Consider the following 16807-nt stretch of genomic DNA (forward strand, 5'->3'; position numbering starts at 1 on the left):
CTTCTCCCCGTGCCTGACGCTGATGCCCCCCCCGCCCCCACCCGCCCTCGCAGGCCCGAAGCAGGAAACCGTGAATGACTTCTGGCGGATGATCTGGGAGCAGAAGGCATCGACCATCGTCATGCTGACGAACCTGAGGGAGAGGAAAGAGGTGGGCCGGGAGCGGGCCGCCGCCGCGGGCAGGCACGGGCGTGTGTGTGCGCGAGCGTGCATGCGTGTGCGTGCGTGTGTGTGGAGGGGCGTCGCCACTTCCTCTTCCGTTTCTCTCCCTCCTTATCCCTGCACAAGGAAGAAAAAAAACACCCCCGGCTCAAGAGCATTTTTATCCTGAAACACCTCTGTGCTCCGCGGAGCTGCCCACGCAGCAGACGCCCAGCCCCCGGAGCGTGTGTGTGGGTCTGAGCCAGGCCAGCCGCGTCGCTGGGAGGCAGAACCTCAGGGAACTGAGGCAATGCTCCCGAGCCCGGTGGCTCTGCAGCTTGTTTCAGAACCACAGGCGGAGGCAGGAAACCCACTGGTGGGAGGTTAGGGGGCGGGGACAGCCAAGCGGGAGACCCCTGGGATCTGGGATGGGGTGGAAAGCACTCGGGGAGACACACACACCTTCTGCACGTTGGTGGGCATGGTCACGTTGGTGGTTAGCGTTACAGCGCTCAGAGGGGCGTTCGGGGGACAAGGTGACAACGAGGGGTCCCTGGTCTCGTGCCCTGGTGGGACAGGGCACCCTGGGGGGCCCGGAGAAGGGGCAGATGACTGACATTCCAGGGGTGTGGTGTCTGGACATGAAAAGACGACAGACTGGGTGACTTCCGGTCAGGGTGACTCGGCCACCGTCAGGGACTTTCTGTGCATCCGAGTGGTCACTTTCGGTCTTGAGCCTTTCGGGGCCGCCCTGCTGGCCCCCCCCCCCCCCCCGAGTGCGTCAGGGCTGGGACGCGGCCCCTGTCTCGCCCACAGAGCTCGCTGTCTCGGACGACGACCCAGTGAGGGCGCAAGGGTTTTCTCCTGCAGCCCAGGGCCGCGCCCGGCCGGCGGGGCCCCGGCAGGTGTGACGGTTAGTGTGCTGAACACGCGACACCCGGGGCCTCAGACTGTGAACAGGAGTGACTTCCTGCCTCTCCTCTAGACTGGACAACTGTGTACGAGAAATAAGACGCATTGAACGAATGCCGACGTATCATTCCGATGTGTTTAATTGGCTGCTTCTAACTGGGAAAGTAACATGCATTGTGAGGATTTGAAACCCCCTAATAGAAGCGAGGGACACAGGTTCCTCTCCCCCCGGGCCACCTGCCTGCTGCCACTGACAGCCCGGCGGGAGGGGCCGGCACCCAATGGAAAGCAGGCAAACTCGGACCGTCAGGGGTGACCTGAACAGTAGTGGAGAGAGACAGCGGCCATGGCGCCCACCCGGAGGGCCGAGCCAGCCAGGCGGGGCCTTCACGTCGGGCAGAGGGACACCGGCCCCGTAGACTCGCCGGCCCCGTAGAGCTGCCAGCGTTATCAGGCTCCTGCAGCCGGGAGGAGGGGAGGGCAGAGGCCACGGCCCCGGGGGCGTGGCCAGGGTGCCAGCAGCCGTGCTCACTTCAGGGCGGTGCCGGCACTGGGCCCTGGAGACTGGAAGGAATCTTCCCAACCCATCCCGGGAGAAGCACGAGGGGCAGGGGGTGGCATCCTTCCACGCCCCCTGCTCGGGTGCCCACGCCAGGGCCGGGCAGCTAGAAATGCGGCAGAGAGCGGGGCCAGGGGCTTGCGGGGCTGGCTGAGGCAGGGGGAGCAGGGGGGCCCCTGGGGACTGTCTTTTGTGAAGTGAGCTCGTGCTGCAGAAGGAAGGCAAGTCTGGGAACTGCAGGGAGACTTGTGAGAGGCGGGGAGATGGTTCTAGAACATTCTAGCCGGAAGGCCTGGGCCGCGGAGGCGGTGGGAGCAGGCTGAGAGGAAGGCCCAGCTTGGCACGAGGCCCCAGAGGGGCCAACCTCACCTCTGTCACCCCCTGGCAGGGGGCGAGCTGGCCCGTCCCCAGCCCGGGCTGCTGCTGGGCTGAGGCCCAGGGAAGAGCAGCCCTCTGAGACAGCAGTGACCGACCCCGGGACCCTCAGCCCAGTGGTGTTTGGCCCACCCACTGGGGTGGGGCAGCCGAGAGGCGCTGAAGTGGCCCCAGAGCCACTGTCACGGCCGTGCAGGAAATAGCCTCCAACCACATCTGTTTCCGGTGGGGACGGCGGGGCTTGTGCTTTGCTGCTGAAGGAGTTGGGACAGAGCTGGGGAGGGTCCTGCCCAGGCCGTCCTCTGTCCCCAGAGGAAGCTGGGGGTTCCCGGGGACAGGGGGCTGGAGGGCACCCGTGCCCGGGGCGGGTGCCGTGGCAGGGCCCCCACGAGCAGCGGAGGGGAGGCTCATCCGCCCGTGTGGAACACGCTGGGCCCCGGCCAGAGCCCGCCCCCACCCCACCTCCCCGGTGTTCCGTGTGATGTCACGCGGAAGCCTCCCTCGGGATTTTTCCGCTCCTGTGACTCAGGGCGGGCCCGCTCCCGCGCCCCCGGCCCGTCCACTGCTTCACACTAAATCATTTCTCAACTGAGTTCCCTTTTCCTTCGCTGCCGCCGCTGCTCACACTTCTGCTGCGGTTGCCCTGGCCGCACGTCCTGGCCGGCGTGTTGTGAAACACGGCTGCGCCGTCGTCTCGTGGCCTGGCGAGGGGGGAAGGGTGGGCGGCGTCCGCCGTGGGGGCGGGAGGCCCAGGGCACGTCCACATCGCACCCCGGGCCCGGGGTGGGGGCCGGGGCGCACCGCCTGGGCCGGAGGGAGGCCCCCCACCCAGGGAGGCCCCAAGGGGCCGAGAGAGGCCCACGCCAGTGTCTTTGGGGGTTTGCATCTCCGGGGACCACTTCAGAGACACCCAGGGCCCGGGCTGAGAGCGTAGGGAGGGGACGTTGTCCCGTGGGTGTCACCCCACGAGTGCTGGGCTCCGGTAAACACTGAGACACCTTCTGGGTGGTAGGATTAGAACTCCTCATGACTGACCCCTCAGCTGTACCCCCGTGGGCCGTGTCCAGGGTGAACCGTCTGAGGGTTAGGAAGCTGCTGCTGCCTCCCAGAGACGGGTGTTGGGCAAAGCCTCTGCCTTCGTGGGTCCCCGTGCTCAGGGGGGCTGGCCGCTGGTTGGGTGCCGGCGTGCCTGGCCTGCACCCTGGGAGCTGGTGGGGGCCCTTTGTCTCCAGGAGGGCGGGAAGGGACAGGAAGGGTGCTCTCGGCAGCCGCCCGCCAGGCCTGCCGTGCCCGCACCAGCTCTGTCCTCACCGGAGAGATGAGGGGCTTCGTCACCCTTGACGGCAGAGCGGCGTGGTACCCCTCAGGTCTGAGCTTAGGGGCCGAGCTGGACAGGGCCACCTGCCAGACCCACGGGGAAGTGTTGGGGGACTCACAGCTCTGTGCGGCCTCGGTTTCCCCGCGACCAGCAGACACTCGCCCGAGCTCTCCCCCAGCGCCGCCCCCAGCCCCAAGTGCCGTTTGGTCGGAACCTGGCGTGTGCGAGGCCCGCCCTCGGGGATGGCGGGGGACGGCGGGGGATGGCGGGGGACGGCGGGGGATGGCGGGGGGTGACCACAGGCGCCCACCGGCCCCCGCTCTGTCCGGTTGCCCCCCGCGCAGGAGAAGTGCTGCCAGTACTGGCCGGACCAGGGCTGCTGGACCTACGGACACATCCGGGTGCGCGTGGAGGACTGCACGGCGCTGGTGGACTACACCGTCCGCAAGTTCTGCGTCCAGTCGGTGAGCGCCGGGCGAGCCCCGCGGGGGGGTGTCCAGAGGGAACTAGGGGCGCGATTCCTAAGGCGGAGCGCGCGCCCCGGGGGCGTTCTGGGCGGGGGAAGCGAGGCGGTGGGCGGGGCCGGGGCGCGGTCCCCCTGGTAACCGTGCCTCTTCACACACTGGAGTCACGAGGCGGGATTTTTTTTAACAGTTTCAAAATTACCTCCGACACTTCCTCATTCTTTCCTGCAAGTTACCCCCGAGGGGTTTGGGGCGGCGCAGCACAGCTGCCCGCGTGTGTGCGCGGTGGATAAGGCAGAGGCTCCGTACTGGAACACCGCAAAAGCGGGAGGTCGCGTTACCTGGAGGGAAAGGTGGACGGTCTGTGTGGTCAGGCTGCGAAGTCCGAGTCCGAGGGTTCTGGAGGCCACAGCACCAATCGGGGAGAGGGGCGCTGCCACTCCTGCTGTCCCCTGTGTGCCTGCCTCCCGGGCACTCACACGCACGCATGCACACACGCACACATGCACACTAGACACAGACCGCATGAACCTACGTAAGCACACACACATGGACAAGCACATGGAACACGTGTGCATTCAAGCACACAGATAAAACAGGTGTGCACGTGCAGGTGTGTGTGCACACACGAGACACACTCGCACATGTGTGTACATGTGCACACACACCCAGATCCACTGTGGTCTGGGACACGCTCGTGGACCCTGGGGACAACCTTCCAGCGGCCCTGAGGGGTTTCTGGGGCATCTCCTGCAAGCGGGCCAACGGCGTCCTCTTTTCCCCCCAGTTCAGACACTGGTGGGTGGAAGGGGTGCTGCGGGCAATGACAGGACCCCAGGCAGAGCAGGCGGCCACCCCGCTTCCCCACAGGGCGCCTGAGGTGGGCTTCTGGGATGCAGCTGGCTGGCTGCCCGGGGCCTGCCCGGCCTGGTCCTGGGACCCGTGCCGGCGGGCTCTGCGCCCCTGCCCTTGTGCACGGCTACGGTGGGCGCCCAGAGCGGGCTGCAGGCATCGGGCTTCCCTGCTTGGGGCGCCCAGTCACCACAGACGGGGCCCTCCCTGCCTGTGGGCCCTCCCTGCCCATGGGCCCAGGGCTGCCAGACGGGGTGGGGGCCAGGGCGGGGATGCCTGTGCCCCGCCCATCTCCGTGTCCCTCCCCCCCGCAGCAGCTGCCCGACGGCTCCAAGGCCCCGCGGCTCGTGTGCCAGCTGCACTTCACCAGCTGGCCCGACTTCGGGGTGCCTTTCACCCCCATCGGGATGCTCAAGTTCCTGAAGAAAGTGAGGGCGCTCAACCCCTCACACGCCGGGCCCATCGTGGTCCACTGCAGGTAGGTCAGGGCCTTGGGCTGGCCTCTCGGGAGGACTGGGCTCCCGGTGCACTGACCGGGGTGGGCGGGGGGCAGGCGGGGGCGAGCGGCGGCCCGCAGACACTGGGCACAGCCCAGAGAGCCCACAGCCTGCACGTTCGTTCCGTGGGAGCAACTCCCTTGCTGCAGAGGCACATGAGGAGGGACCCAGCATCTAACACAGACACGAGCCCAGGGGTCCGGGTTGACAGTGGGAAGGGGACTGGCCGCTGGCCTCCCCTTCTCGGCCCCCAAGGTCCCCCAAGTCACCCCAGGAGCAGGGATGGAGACCACACTTCCCAAGGAGCCCCCTAAGCTTTGCCGGAGGAGCCCAGGAGGCTCTCGGGGGCCCAGGGAGCAAACCGCAGCCAGGAGAGCCGGGCTGGTGTGCTGGGACCTGGGTCTGCCCTCCGTCTCCTGGGTCGCTGGTCGGGAACGGGATGGACAGCCTGGGAGGGGCCTGGGCAGCTCTTGTGGGGGTCACCCCTTCAGTTGCACAGAAGCACTCTCGGAAGGTCCCCAGGAAAGACTCCCTGGCCCTGGACCTGTCCCTGGAGTGCCAGTGCAGTCCCCCTACCCCACTCAGCGTAGTCTCGCACCTCCCCCCACGCAGCAGGGTCTCGTGCCTCCCCCATGAGCCCAGGCCACCTGTAGTCTGTGAGCACCGAGTGGCCCCTCTCAGCATTGCAGTGGGTGCTTGTCCACCCGTCTTCATGTACCTGTTGGGCGGGGCGTCTTCCCCCCCGCTCTGCACCTGCAGGGTCTCTCTGACTTGGTGACGATAAGATTCCCCGGGGGCCTCTCCTGTCTGCTCTGCTCTCTGCGTGGGGCGGGGCGGGGGGCCCCATCTGAGGGCGTCTTCCCTGTCCTGGTGCCATATTGGGGACCAGCCGGAAAGAGGGGCACCGTCCTCCCCACCCAGAGGACAGTGGGGGGCTGCGTTCATGATGTTGTGGGCCTTTTGTTAAGAAGACCACTCTCCTGCCCTGGCCAGTGCGGCTCAGTCGGCTGGAGCGTTGCCCCCCTGCCCCAAAAGGTTGCAGGTTCGATTCCCAGTCAGGTTGCGGGTTCAGTCCCCTGTCCAGGCGCACGCTATCCCCAGTCTGGGTGCGTACGGAAGGCAACCATCGGTCTGCAGGGACCGGAGGGGAGCCTGGCTCAGCCACGGCAGCTGGGTGGGGGCAGCGTCAGGGGTGACTCGTGCAGGGCGTGCGTGTGCACCGTCTGAGGCGTGTCGGCTGAGACAGGGAAGTCGGGCGGGGCCGGCAGCAAGGTGTTGGGAGGGGAGGAAACCCGAACCCGGAGTCACGTGAGGGCAGCTCCCCAAAGGAAATAGCCCATTGGGGCACCCTGAGCTCAAGTCCCCGCCGGGACGCCTGAGAGCGGCGGGCACTCCCATTGGCGTGACCCGGCCGGCCGGCGGGGCCTCGTACGAAGAAGCTGGAAAAGCCATCTTTGGTGTGACAGCTTTTTTATAAACAAGTCATAACGAGCGGGCAGCACTTGGCCGCAGAGGAAAAACTATCTGCACAGCCACACGCCAGGCTCGCCGCTGCAGCCGTCTCCAAAGGTCTCTAAACTTCTGACAGTTTCTAGATCATTTTTGCTAAGATCGTGGCGCCCCCTGGTGGCCGCACCATAGACTTGCTCTTCGGTAACCCAAGCATAACCCAAGCAAGGCCGCCGGCTCCGTGATTGGTTGTCAGCCTCCCCATCAGGGCAGGCGTGCCCCGCCCTCTGTCCGGCTGTGCAGGCACCTTCTGAGGCCCTGTCCTTTGTTCTTCTGGGGGGGTGGGAGAGGGGGTGACGGACACATGGCCCCTTTCTCTGTCCCCGAAGCGCGGGCGTGGGCCGCACGGGCACCTTCATCGTCATCGACGCGATGATGGACATGATGCAGGCGGAGCAGAAGGTGGACGTCTTCGACTTCGTGGCCAGGATCCGCCACCAGCGCCCGCAGATGGTGCAGACGGACGTGAGTGCCCTGGCCCTGGCCCGGCCCCTCGCCCCAGCCCGGGCCTCGCAGAGCCCCCCGAAGGCCCCCAGCCGTGCGTGGGGCACGGTGCCTGGCGGGGGCCACCCTCCGTCCCGCGGCTGCCACGGGGTCCTTATGCAAGGCCTCAGCGGTCACTGTCAACGGCCATCAGTGCCACTTTTGCCCCCCGCTCGCCCGCCCGCCCGCGGAGCCGCGAGCCCCCGTGGCCGGACCCGCGGGGCGCACGCCAGAGCCGCCTGCCGTGTGTCCGCAGACGCAGTACACGTTCATCTACCAAGCCTTGCTGGAGCACCACCTCTACGGGGACACCGAGCTGGACGTGACCTCCCTGGAGAAGCACCTGCAGGCGCTGCAGGGCAGCGCCAGCCGCTTCAACAAGGCCGGGCTGGAGGAGGAGTTCCGGGTGAGTGCCCCCGGGTGCCCCCTTCCCACGCCGCCCCGCTGACGGACCCCGGAGGAGCCCTCGAGGCTTGCCACGGAGGGAGGGGGCACGGACTCTGGGAGCTCGGCAGCACCCCGGGTGGGGCAGGGGTGGGGGGTGGTGCGCCCAGGAGAAGGCTGGGTGAAACGCGGGTGCCCGGCGCTGGGAAGCTGGGGCATCAGCATTGCAACCGCGCGGCCGCGTCCCCCTCTGACCGCAGAAACTGACGAACGTGCGCATCATGAAGGAGAACATGAGGACGGGCAACCTGCCGGCCAACATGAAGAAGGCCAGGGTCATCCAGATCATCCCGTGTAAGGCCTCGGGGCTCAGCGCCCGGCAGGGCGGGCAGGGCGGGCCGGGCGGTCCCCCACTGCTTCTGTCCCTGGGCGGTCGCTCCCCTCCCACCCCTGTGAACCGGGGCCAAGGGCTGGGTACAAGTGCTGGTGACAGGACACCCCCAGTGAAGCAGCGAGTGACCCTGGCGGTTGTGTGTCAGGCGGGCAGCTTGTGACACGCTCAGCAGTGGGAGGGGACTTCCTGGGAGCCAGGAGTTGCTTCAGCATTTCATCGAACCTTCCCCCCGAGCCTGGGCGGAGGGCTGGCACCCCCTCTACGGAGAGCAGCTGTCCGGGGCCAGGCCTCACAGCCAGGACCCTCCAGGAAAGGGCCTTGGGGTGGGCCAGGCTTGGGCAGGGCTGGTGCCGGGACGCCGGCCCGCCCTTGGGCGAAGGAGGGCCAAGGGCTGGGCCACAGTGGTCAGAGGAGCGAAGCAGGGAGGGGCCCACCTGGAGGAGTGGGGGTGCCTCCTTGCGGACACCCCACCCCAAGGACCCCCGGCCCGTGAGGCCAGCCAGGCCGTACGCAGACTTGCTCTGGAGGCCACACTGCGCGCGCAGAAAGAGCACGGGGGCTGTCCGTGCGGAGATGTGTCCGCCTCGGACTCTGGAGTCACGGCCGTGAGGTGTCCGGCCAGCTGCTCTGGGCGGCCTCCCCGGCCCCCTCCCACTTTCCCCTCAAACTCGGTATCCGTGATGCCCTGCTTCTGGTGGGAGTCATGTCCACTCCTGGCGAACGGCAGCTGGGCCTGGGTCGTTTCGAGGGCCTCGCTGGCCGAGGGCAGCCTCCCCCGCGCAGCTTCAGTTCCCCCGTTTCACAAGGTCAGCCTCCCGAGGGGCTGACCTCGCCGAGCGGCTTTGCCGACAGGCGCCGTGTCGCAGGAGCTCGCGGCCGCAAGTTCACGTTCGCAGGGCAGACAGGGCGGGCGGGGCAGCGTGTCGCTCACTAGAGGGCGCGCTGCCTTGCAGATGACTTCAACCGCGTGATCCTGTCCATGAAGCGGGGCCAGGAGCACACGGACTACATCAACGCCTCCTTCATCGACGTGAGTCCCGGGGCCCTGGCTCGCCGTGCAGGGGGAGGGGAGGTGGGCCCCCCCCCCCCCCGACCCTCGGCCCGCTCGCCCTCACAGTCAGGAAGGCTGGGCTGTTTCACTAGAATGACTTGTTTTAAAAGAATGAATGATGGACTTGGGAAATAGAGGAGAGAGACACGGCAGCAAGTAATTCGCTGTTTTTTCATTCCCCCTTTAACATGTAGGGATTTGTCTTTTACGTCTGGGACCGCTGGCTGTGTGCGGACCAGCGCCTCCTCCCCATTTCTCGCTCTCGCCCCTGGGTCTCTCCCCCTCGGTCTCTGACACTGCCACGGGCGGGGAGAAGGCCGCAGGCCCCCCTGCGTTGGGGGGGGTCTCTCTGTGCCGATAGCCGGTGTGCCAAAGGTCCCCGGCCGGGTGGAGGAACCGGGACTTGAACCACTTCCTCCAAACCCGCCCCCAGGGTTCTTGGCACAGCCGTGATGCTGACTTGCCCAGAATACCTGGAAATGTGTGGGTGACTAAGGGTGAGGGGTCAGTTTTCAGAGGAAGTGGGCAGCATCCTGACCGGCCCCCCCCCCTGAAGGCGAGGCCCGCTGGGGCGTGGGCCAGGCCGGGGGAGCCTGGAGCCGGCCGTGACCTCTGCCCCCGCTTGCAGGGCTACCGGCAGAAGGACTATTTCATCGCCACCCAGGGGCCCCTGGCGCACACGGTGGAGGACTTCTGGAGGATGGTCTGGGAGTGGAAGTGCCACACGGTCGTGATGCTGACCGAGGTCCAGGAGAGAGAGCAGGTCAGCGGCTGCCTGGGCCAGGCCCCTGGGGCGGTGTCCGAGCCTGAGGCCCCGCCCACCCCGCCTCCCTGCGAGCCGCCTGCCTTTCAGTCTCTTGTGTCTGCCGAGGAAGGCCGTGAAATCCGTCGTCATCTGCCATGGCAGTCTGTTGCGTCCCGAGTGCTCAGCTCCTTCGGGGTCTTAGCTGTCCAAGGCTTCTGCTCCCCAAGTGAAACGATCCTTTCTGTTCCCAAGGCTTTCACGGCTTTGTTTGCGACCCTAAGTCCCAACCTGGCCGGGCTCGTTTCTGTTCCGGTCCCAGGCGGCCCCACAGGGTGGGGCAGGTTGCCCGCTGCCCGGCTGCCGGGCTCCAGGGGGGCTGGGCCTTCTCGGCAGCCTGCATGGGGGCGCAGGGTCACGGGGAGGCAGGTTTCCGAGCTCTCCGTATGGAACAATCTCTCCTCTCTGCCCGCTCCCTCGGTCCCGTGTGGAAGTCCCCAACACACACGTCTCGCCCTCACGGGCATGCAGACCCGTGTCGCGTCCTCTTCTTGCTCAGAGGAAATACGTTAAGTGGCTCCAGAGCCGTGCCGCATCACGCAGCTAAAACTGCCGGCAGGAAAGCGTGTATCGTGAGACTTAAACTCTTCTCTTACCCCCAAGGACAAGTGCTACCAGTACTGGCCAGCAGAGGGCTCGGTGACTCACGGAGACATAACGATCGAAATGAAGAGTGACACCCTTTCGGAGGCCATCAGCGTGCGCGACTTCCTGGTCACCTGCCGCCAGGTACTGCTGCCGTAGCGACTGGAACTGTGGCCGGAGCGCGGCGCGGCCTGCCCCCCTCTCCGGGCCCTGCTCTTCTCTGCTCCTCCCGCCCTTCCCGCAGCCCCACCTTGGCATCAGAGCTCAGTGTGGCGACGAGGGGCCGATCGCCGATAAGATTCAGACCTCCACGGTCCCCTGCCTCGTTGCTGGGGGACACGGATGTGGGGGAGGGCATGGTGGCTGACTCTGAGAGGCATCCCCAAACCCCCACTTGGGAGACATGACAGTGACCGGGGCCAGGAGGAATGGAGGGGACAGAGGAAGCCACGGGGGCCTCGCCGGTGCTGTCTGGCAGGAGCCTTTTCAGAGCCCCTGGCCGTCCTGGCCCCACTGGGCCCTGGGCTCTGCTCCTAGGACGGAAATTGGGGGCAGGGGGCACGTTCTGTGGGGCTGAGCGCAAGGTGGCCAGCACAGCGGAGCCCCGGCTCGCCTGAGGACAGGTTCCCTCCCCGCCAGCCACAGAGCGACCCGGGAGCTAGCCTGGCACACTGCTCGTCTCCAGCTCGGGGGCGGGGAGGGGCATCCTCTGGACATCCCTCTCTGCACTCAGGAACCCCGCCGGCCCCTCCTTCGAGGGGCTGCAGCCTACAGCAGCCTGGCCAGGGCCCTCGGGGCGGCCAGGTAGTGCCGAAGGCCCCGCAGAGCTCTAAGTGTTGACTCGAGCTGAGCTTCCCCCACGAGGCAGAGAGGGGCAGGTGACCCGGCACCACTGAGCTGCCCTTCCCCCGCCCCCGCCCCCGCAGCCCCAGGCCCGCCAGGAGGAGCAGACCCGCATGGTTCGCCAGTTCCACTTCCACGGCTGGCCCGAGATCGGGATCCCCACGGAGGGCAAGGGCATGATCGACCTCATTGCGGCGGTGCAGAAGCAGCAGCAGCAAACGGGCAACCACCCCATCACCGTGCACTGCAGGTGAGACCCCGTGCCGGCGCACTGCGGGGAGGGGAGCGCCCCCTGCTGGGGCCCGCGCAGACCACACCCGGCTCACGGCGGCCGGCGGCCAGCGACCGTATTTCCCTAGCCCGTATTTTCTTTCACCTTCTCTTGCACACAGGCGCACTTACCTTTACACACGTGCCCTCTTACCATAAATGCAGAATGCGTTAGTGGGAGGAGCTAGGAAATGATTCGAACGCACATTTCCTTGTGCTTTTTAAGCCGTCACAAAAAAAGTCTCCAAGCACAGCTCGGAGAGACCCGCTCCTGAACTTCAAGGCACGCGTCTCCGTTGTGAAAGGCAGTTCTGGTCGGTGGTGAGGCTCCGCTCGGCGTCCTTTCCCCGGGCGCTGGAAAAGGAGCCGGTGCCCTGACTGACGTGGCCTGGCCAGCAGGTGGCGCCCACGGCTCCGTTTTCGGTCCCAGGCACCTTTGTTCGGGTCACCTAGAATCAACTAGAAATGAGTTCCTTGTGGTTCCGTTCTGCCTCCCCAAACCCCCACGGAGTTTAGAATGAGTTGGGCACCAGAGATACAAAGGCGAGGAGTTCTCAGGGCAGATGTGGGGACAGGCCCCTGCAGGGGCAGGAGCCTTGGAGACTGCCTGCCTTACCTCTCCTTGGACCTGAACAGGGAGGGTTTGCATTTCTAACAAGCGCCCCGCGCGCGGTGCTGGCCTGGGGCCCCACTCCGGGAACAACGATCTTCCCCAGGAAGATGGGGCATGGTTACAGCCGCTCCTGCGCTGCGACGGGTCGGGCCCCTGCTCACCAGACCTCTGTCCGCTGCCCTTGGGCGGCGTCTTACGAGCTGTGTGACGCCGCCTCCCGGTGGAAAGCTAAGCTGCGCGTAAACGATCCTTAGCAGCCCACGTTCTCATCCTCTTCCCGACGAGCCTCCGCGCTGATGGGTGGGGTTGGCGCTGTCCCGTTGTCACCCCCACCGGCGGGCGCGTCACCTCGGTTGCGCACTTTCTCCCCACAGTGCGGGCGCCGGGCGGACGGGCACCTTCATTGCGCTCAGCAACATCCTGGAGCGCGTGAAGGCGGAGGGCCTGCTAGACGTGTTCCAAGCTGTGAAGAGCTTACGCCTTCAGAGGCCGCATATGGTGCAAACCTTGGTAAGGACCTCAGGGGTCTAAGGATGTTTCGGGAAAGATGCGCTAAGTTGAAACAAACCGTCGACATGATCGATGTGGGAAAACAGATTCATCTGGAAATTCTCTTGTGCCTGCAAACTAAATTATGCAGCAGAGGCTGATACGCATAAGGGTGTACAGTATTTTAATAAATAGACTTCCTTTTGAATGCTTTCCCTGATTAGATTATTCACATCATTTAAAAATATCATTTTAATGTGCTCTTGTTTTTCTTTTTCAGGAACAGTATGAATTCTGCTACAAAGTGGTACAAGATTTTATTGATATATTTTCAGATTATGCTAATTTTAAATGAAAACTCCTGCCTTAAAATATTTTTTAATTTAATGGTCAGTATATTTTGTAAAAATCGTGTTAATTTATTTCATAGTTGACATTAATACCCTTTCTAATTTCTTTGTATATATTTTGTTAATGCTTTAAGACCACCCGCTTATAAAGGTATTTCATCTTAAGTACGCCCCTTTAAAAACTGGAATAATGTATTAAGGTCAAATAATACCCCATAATATATATATTTCTGCTAATGTCAGTAAGTATTTTAATTTCTCATCAGATTCATATCATTTAATTTCTCACACTCAGGACCTCTAAGTATTATAGATCTCACTATGCCAAGTGTGCTTATGCAGAATACTAAACACGACACCCATTAGAAAACAGCTGGGGACTGAGACATCCGCTGGAAATCCACTTTCCTAACACGGGCTCCCAGAGCCCTGGGCGGCAGCTTTTGTTTCAAAGGCACACAGTTCCGGAAGATGGGGAGGTTCGTTTACCTTTCCATTTGAAAGATCAGAGAAGACCTCGCAACCTGAGTCCAGGTCTAAAGCACATCAGAGGAGTTTGTGATGACATAGTGAGACTTAAATATGCATTTATCCGAGGCTGCGCCCCTGCCACCCCTGGCTAGGTGACAGGAGATGCCCGTGGTCCTGTTCGCTCACGGCTTTGGGTGCAGCTGAAGCAGTCGTCGGAGCGGCGCGCCCACAGCGCCACCTGCTGTCCGTCCGCCTGTATGTGTGACTCAGGTGAAACCTATTGAGAATCAAACCCACGGCATTTCTCACTCCCCTCCCACTGGCCCCAGCTGCCCGGCGCCCCGTTTGGGAGGCGTCCCGCGCTCGACCTCCAATCAGCTCCCATCCCAACTGTTCAAATAGAGCCCAGAGGCTGACACCCACAGAAGCAAGGAGCACACGCTTGGTAGAACGCAGGACCCCAGGCACCGCTGCTGTCGACCTCCCCAGAGGCATTTTGGTACTCTGAACCCTCTTGTAGAAGCTCAGACTGTTTGTACGAAAAGAAATCTTCCAATCTAGATTTATACGGTTTTTTAAAAAGTCCCGCTCCTCAATATTTAATTAAAGAAAAGAAAGAGCATTCCTTCATCTAAAGGCTAGCTTATTTTTGGATGGAAACGCTGCTGAGGCCTCGCACGCCGGCTGGATCGGACTGCCGGGTAGGATCCGCTGGGGGGGAGGGGGCGAAAAACGGGGTGGGGGAGGGGCGGATGCAGACTGGCTTAAGTTAGTAGCAGTGACCTTTCTCGGGCTGTTCGTCGTACCCAGCAGACCAGCACAATGTAAAACAGAAGTCACCTGGTCTAAGCCACTGAAAGCATTCCACGTGGGCATTTTTGGTGCGTCATTTGCTTTCGAAAAGACATACAAAGGCCTTATTTGACATTTCCACAGAAGACGGATTGCACTGTTTCTTCCGTGCTCGTTGCCCGTGAGCACCGTGCGCTCCGGCCTAGGCTGGGCTCTGGAGACGGGCTCCCAGGCAATCTGGCTTCTGCCTGTCCCCGAGCCCCACCCGAGGGCCGGAGCAGACTCCGGGGTGGAAAGACAAAAGCACAGCTTTGGGCCGCAGCCCTGGGCCCGGCACTCGCGGCTGGCTGAGTGGGATCCTTCCGCCTTCCCCTTGCGGTGCGTGCGCACCTGGGTCCGAGAGGGAAACGGGGGAGCTTTGCGAGACACGCCCACTACCCCCCCCCCCCCCCCGTTTGCTTCTGCTGTTAAAATCCCGAGCCCAGAGGCTTTCTTTGACCGAAGGGGATGAGAGACCGCGCAGCATTCGCTCCGCACCAGTCCTAGAAACAACTGGATGGTTGCGATGGAGGCCACTAGTCATTTATTCGAGGGGTCATGGTCAAAGTCGAAGGGCATGAATTTGGGTCCAAATATACCAGCCTTCATCAGAATCCCCACACCCCATCCTCCCGTGGGTGGAGACGAAGACCTTCTCGGGGCGCCCTCGGGAGAGTGCCCCGTGGGTGCGGTCTCCGCCCCCTTGAGCCATACCCAGTGTCCGCTGCAAATGTCCTGGCACCCCGTTCGGCCCTTCCAGTTACAGAGTGAAAGCAGAGGCCACCGTCCCTTGGACACGGGCCCCCTCCCCTGGCAGGGGCACTCCCTTCCCGTTCAGGGAGGCCCTGTAACCGCAGCCTGGCGCCCCCTGCTGAGGCTCGCCCGTGGTCTGGGTGAGCGCGCCAGCCCGAGGCCCGACCGTGCAGCCCGCACGCGGAGCTCTTGTCCCTTTCGGTCCAAGTCCACTGTACATAAACCAGCGCCGCGCTGACCTCAGTCCCCCTCTCGTCCGTCCGCGCCGCATGCAGTTGTATTCCAAGGCCAAACAGCGATCGGAAGACTGCCGTTCTGATCTGCGTGCTTTCTCGGTCACCGTGTGACTCCCCTTACTCTCCACGTGCTGGTGAGGAACGCGCACCCGTGTTGGAAGAGGTGTTTTACGTGTTTTTAAAAACTTTCAAAAGCGAGCCTGATGTCCATCTCAGCATTTGGAGACACCCCCACGTGGTTTTTTTTAAAATGTCTGATGACTGATACTTTTGTTTACCTAAGTTGTGTTTAATTTATGTGCAATCTCAATGTGTATGTTTTCAGTTTCAACTGTCGTGCTTTTACTACATTTATAACTCGATCTTGCTCTGATCATAATGCCAGTGAATGTTGCTGAATTCTTTGTATATGCAAATGGCAAGGTCTACCACTCAGATGCAAGGATAAATCTTTACTTCCACTTCTAGACTGTGTCTCTTTCTTGGAGGAAATCTCATTTCATTCCTGGGCCTTAAGTTCTTTTAGACAAGACATTTATTAGGAGGTAAATGCCAATTTATAGTGACTATTTTTTTAAAGGTTTTATTTATTTATTTTTAGAGAGGGAAGGGAGGGAGAAAGAGAGAGAGACAGAGAGAGAGAGAGAGAGAGAGAGAGAGAGAGAGGGAGAGAAACATCAATGTGCGGTTGCTGGGGGCCATGGCCTGCACCCAGGCATGTGCCCTGACTGGGAATTGAACCTGGAATGCTTTGGTTCACAGCCCATGCTCAATCCACTGAGCTACGCCAGGCAGGGCTATAGTGACTATTAACTTTAGGACTTCTCTAGTTTGGCTCAGAGAGGGCGGAGGAACAGCCCCCCCGCATGGGTGGGCCCAGTGCCCAGGGCCAGGCCTCAGGCCCGAGTGCACGGGCAGGAAGCGCAGAGCCCTAACGGTCTCTCAGGCAGGAATCGGAGCTCGGAGCCGGGTGTCTCAGATCTGCAAGGTGGAAGACAGCCTGCTCAAGCGCACAGCCAGGGGCAATCAGAAGGTCCTTGCACATTGCTTTCCCCCCAAAACCTAACAGCCCGTCAGCCTGTGGCTCTGGCTCCCCTAACTCACTCCACCGGTCCACCGGCACGTCCCTCCCGACTGACTCCACACCAGCTTCCTTTTGGGGACCCCAGACCCACTGAGGGACGGAAACATATGCTTTTATTATTTGCTGTACTCGTGCAATAAATTTTGTGAGCTTTGTTATGTTTGCTAAAATGATTGAAAACCTTTTATTGCCCTCTCCAAAAAAGTGCCCACCATGAAATGCCATTTGCTCCTGTGGGTTTTCCTCGTGTCTGCCTGCCCCTTAGATAAGTGGTCTCTAATGCTCTAGGTGTGGTGGGCTCAGTCCAGCTGGGGAAGTGGAGGCAGACACACCCTGAGGTGGCGGACAGGGGAGGGGGGACCTCAAGGGCATCAGTCGGGGACCAGCTAACTCAACCAACACAAGCGAGCAGCAGCCTTGGGAGGGTCTGCGTTGCATACAGGATGGGTGTAAGCAGGTGTGTGCATGCATACATGTGAGTGTGTGAGTGTGTTGGGGTGGGTCTTGCACAGGCAGGCAGGAGCGGGCTGGCCCCTGGAGC

General features: G+C 62.7%; 1 protein-coding gene across 2 annotated transcripts in view; it reads left to right on the top strand.

Moving 5' to 3' along the window:
• Positions 1-13998, top strand: part of PTPRE (protein tyrosine phosphatase receptor type E) — a 113711-nt gene extending 99713 nt beyond the window's left edge. For both annotated transcript variants that reach the window (XM_028512362.2, XM_028512365.2), the window contains 12 exons: positions 54-151; positions 3650-3769; positions 4936-5099; positions 6957-7092; positions 7367-7516; positions 7755-7848; positions 8842-8918; positions 9568-9702; positions 10345-10470; positions 11253-11419; positions 12427-12562; positions 12822-13998. In XM_028512362.2, coding sequence (XP_028368163.1) covers positions 54-151; positions 3650-3769; positions 4936-5099; positions 6957-7092; positions 7367-7516; positions 7755-7848; positions 8842-8918; positions 9568-9702; positions 10345-10470; positions 11253-11419; positions 12427-12562; positions 12822-12896 — 1478 coding nt within the window. In that variant the 3' untranslated portion in view covers positions 12897-13998. The remainder of the gene's footprint in view (positions 1-53; positions 152-3649; positions 3770-4935; positions 5100-6956; positions 7093-7366; positions 7517-7754; positions 7849-8841; positions 8919-9567; positions 9703-10344; positions 10471-11252; positions 11420-12426; positions 12563-12821) is intronic.
• Positions 13999-16807: the final 2809 nt, after the last annotated feature.

This window comes from Phyllostomus discolor, chromosome 5 (genome assembly GCF_004126475.2).
Source record: "Phyllostomus discolor isolate MPI-MPIP mPhyDis1 chromosome 5, mPhyDis1.pri.v3, whole genome shotgun sequence".
In the NCBI taxonomy this organism is placed as follows: domain Eukaryota; kingdom Metazoa; phylum Chordata; class Mammalia; order Chiroptera; family Phyllostomidae; genus Phyllostomus; species Phyllostomus discolor.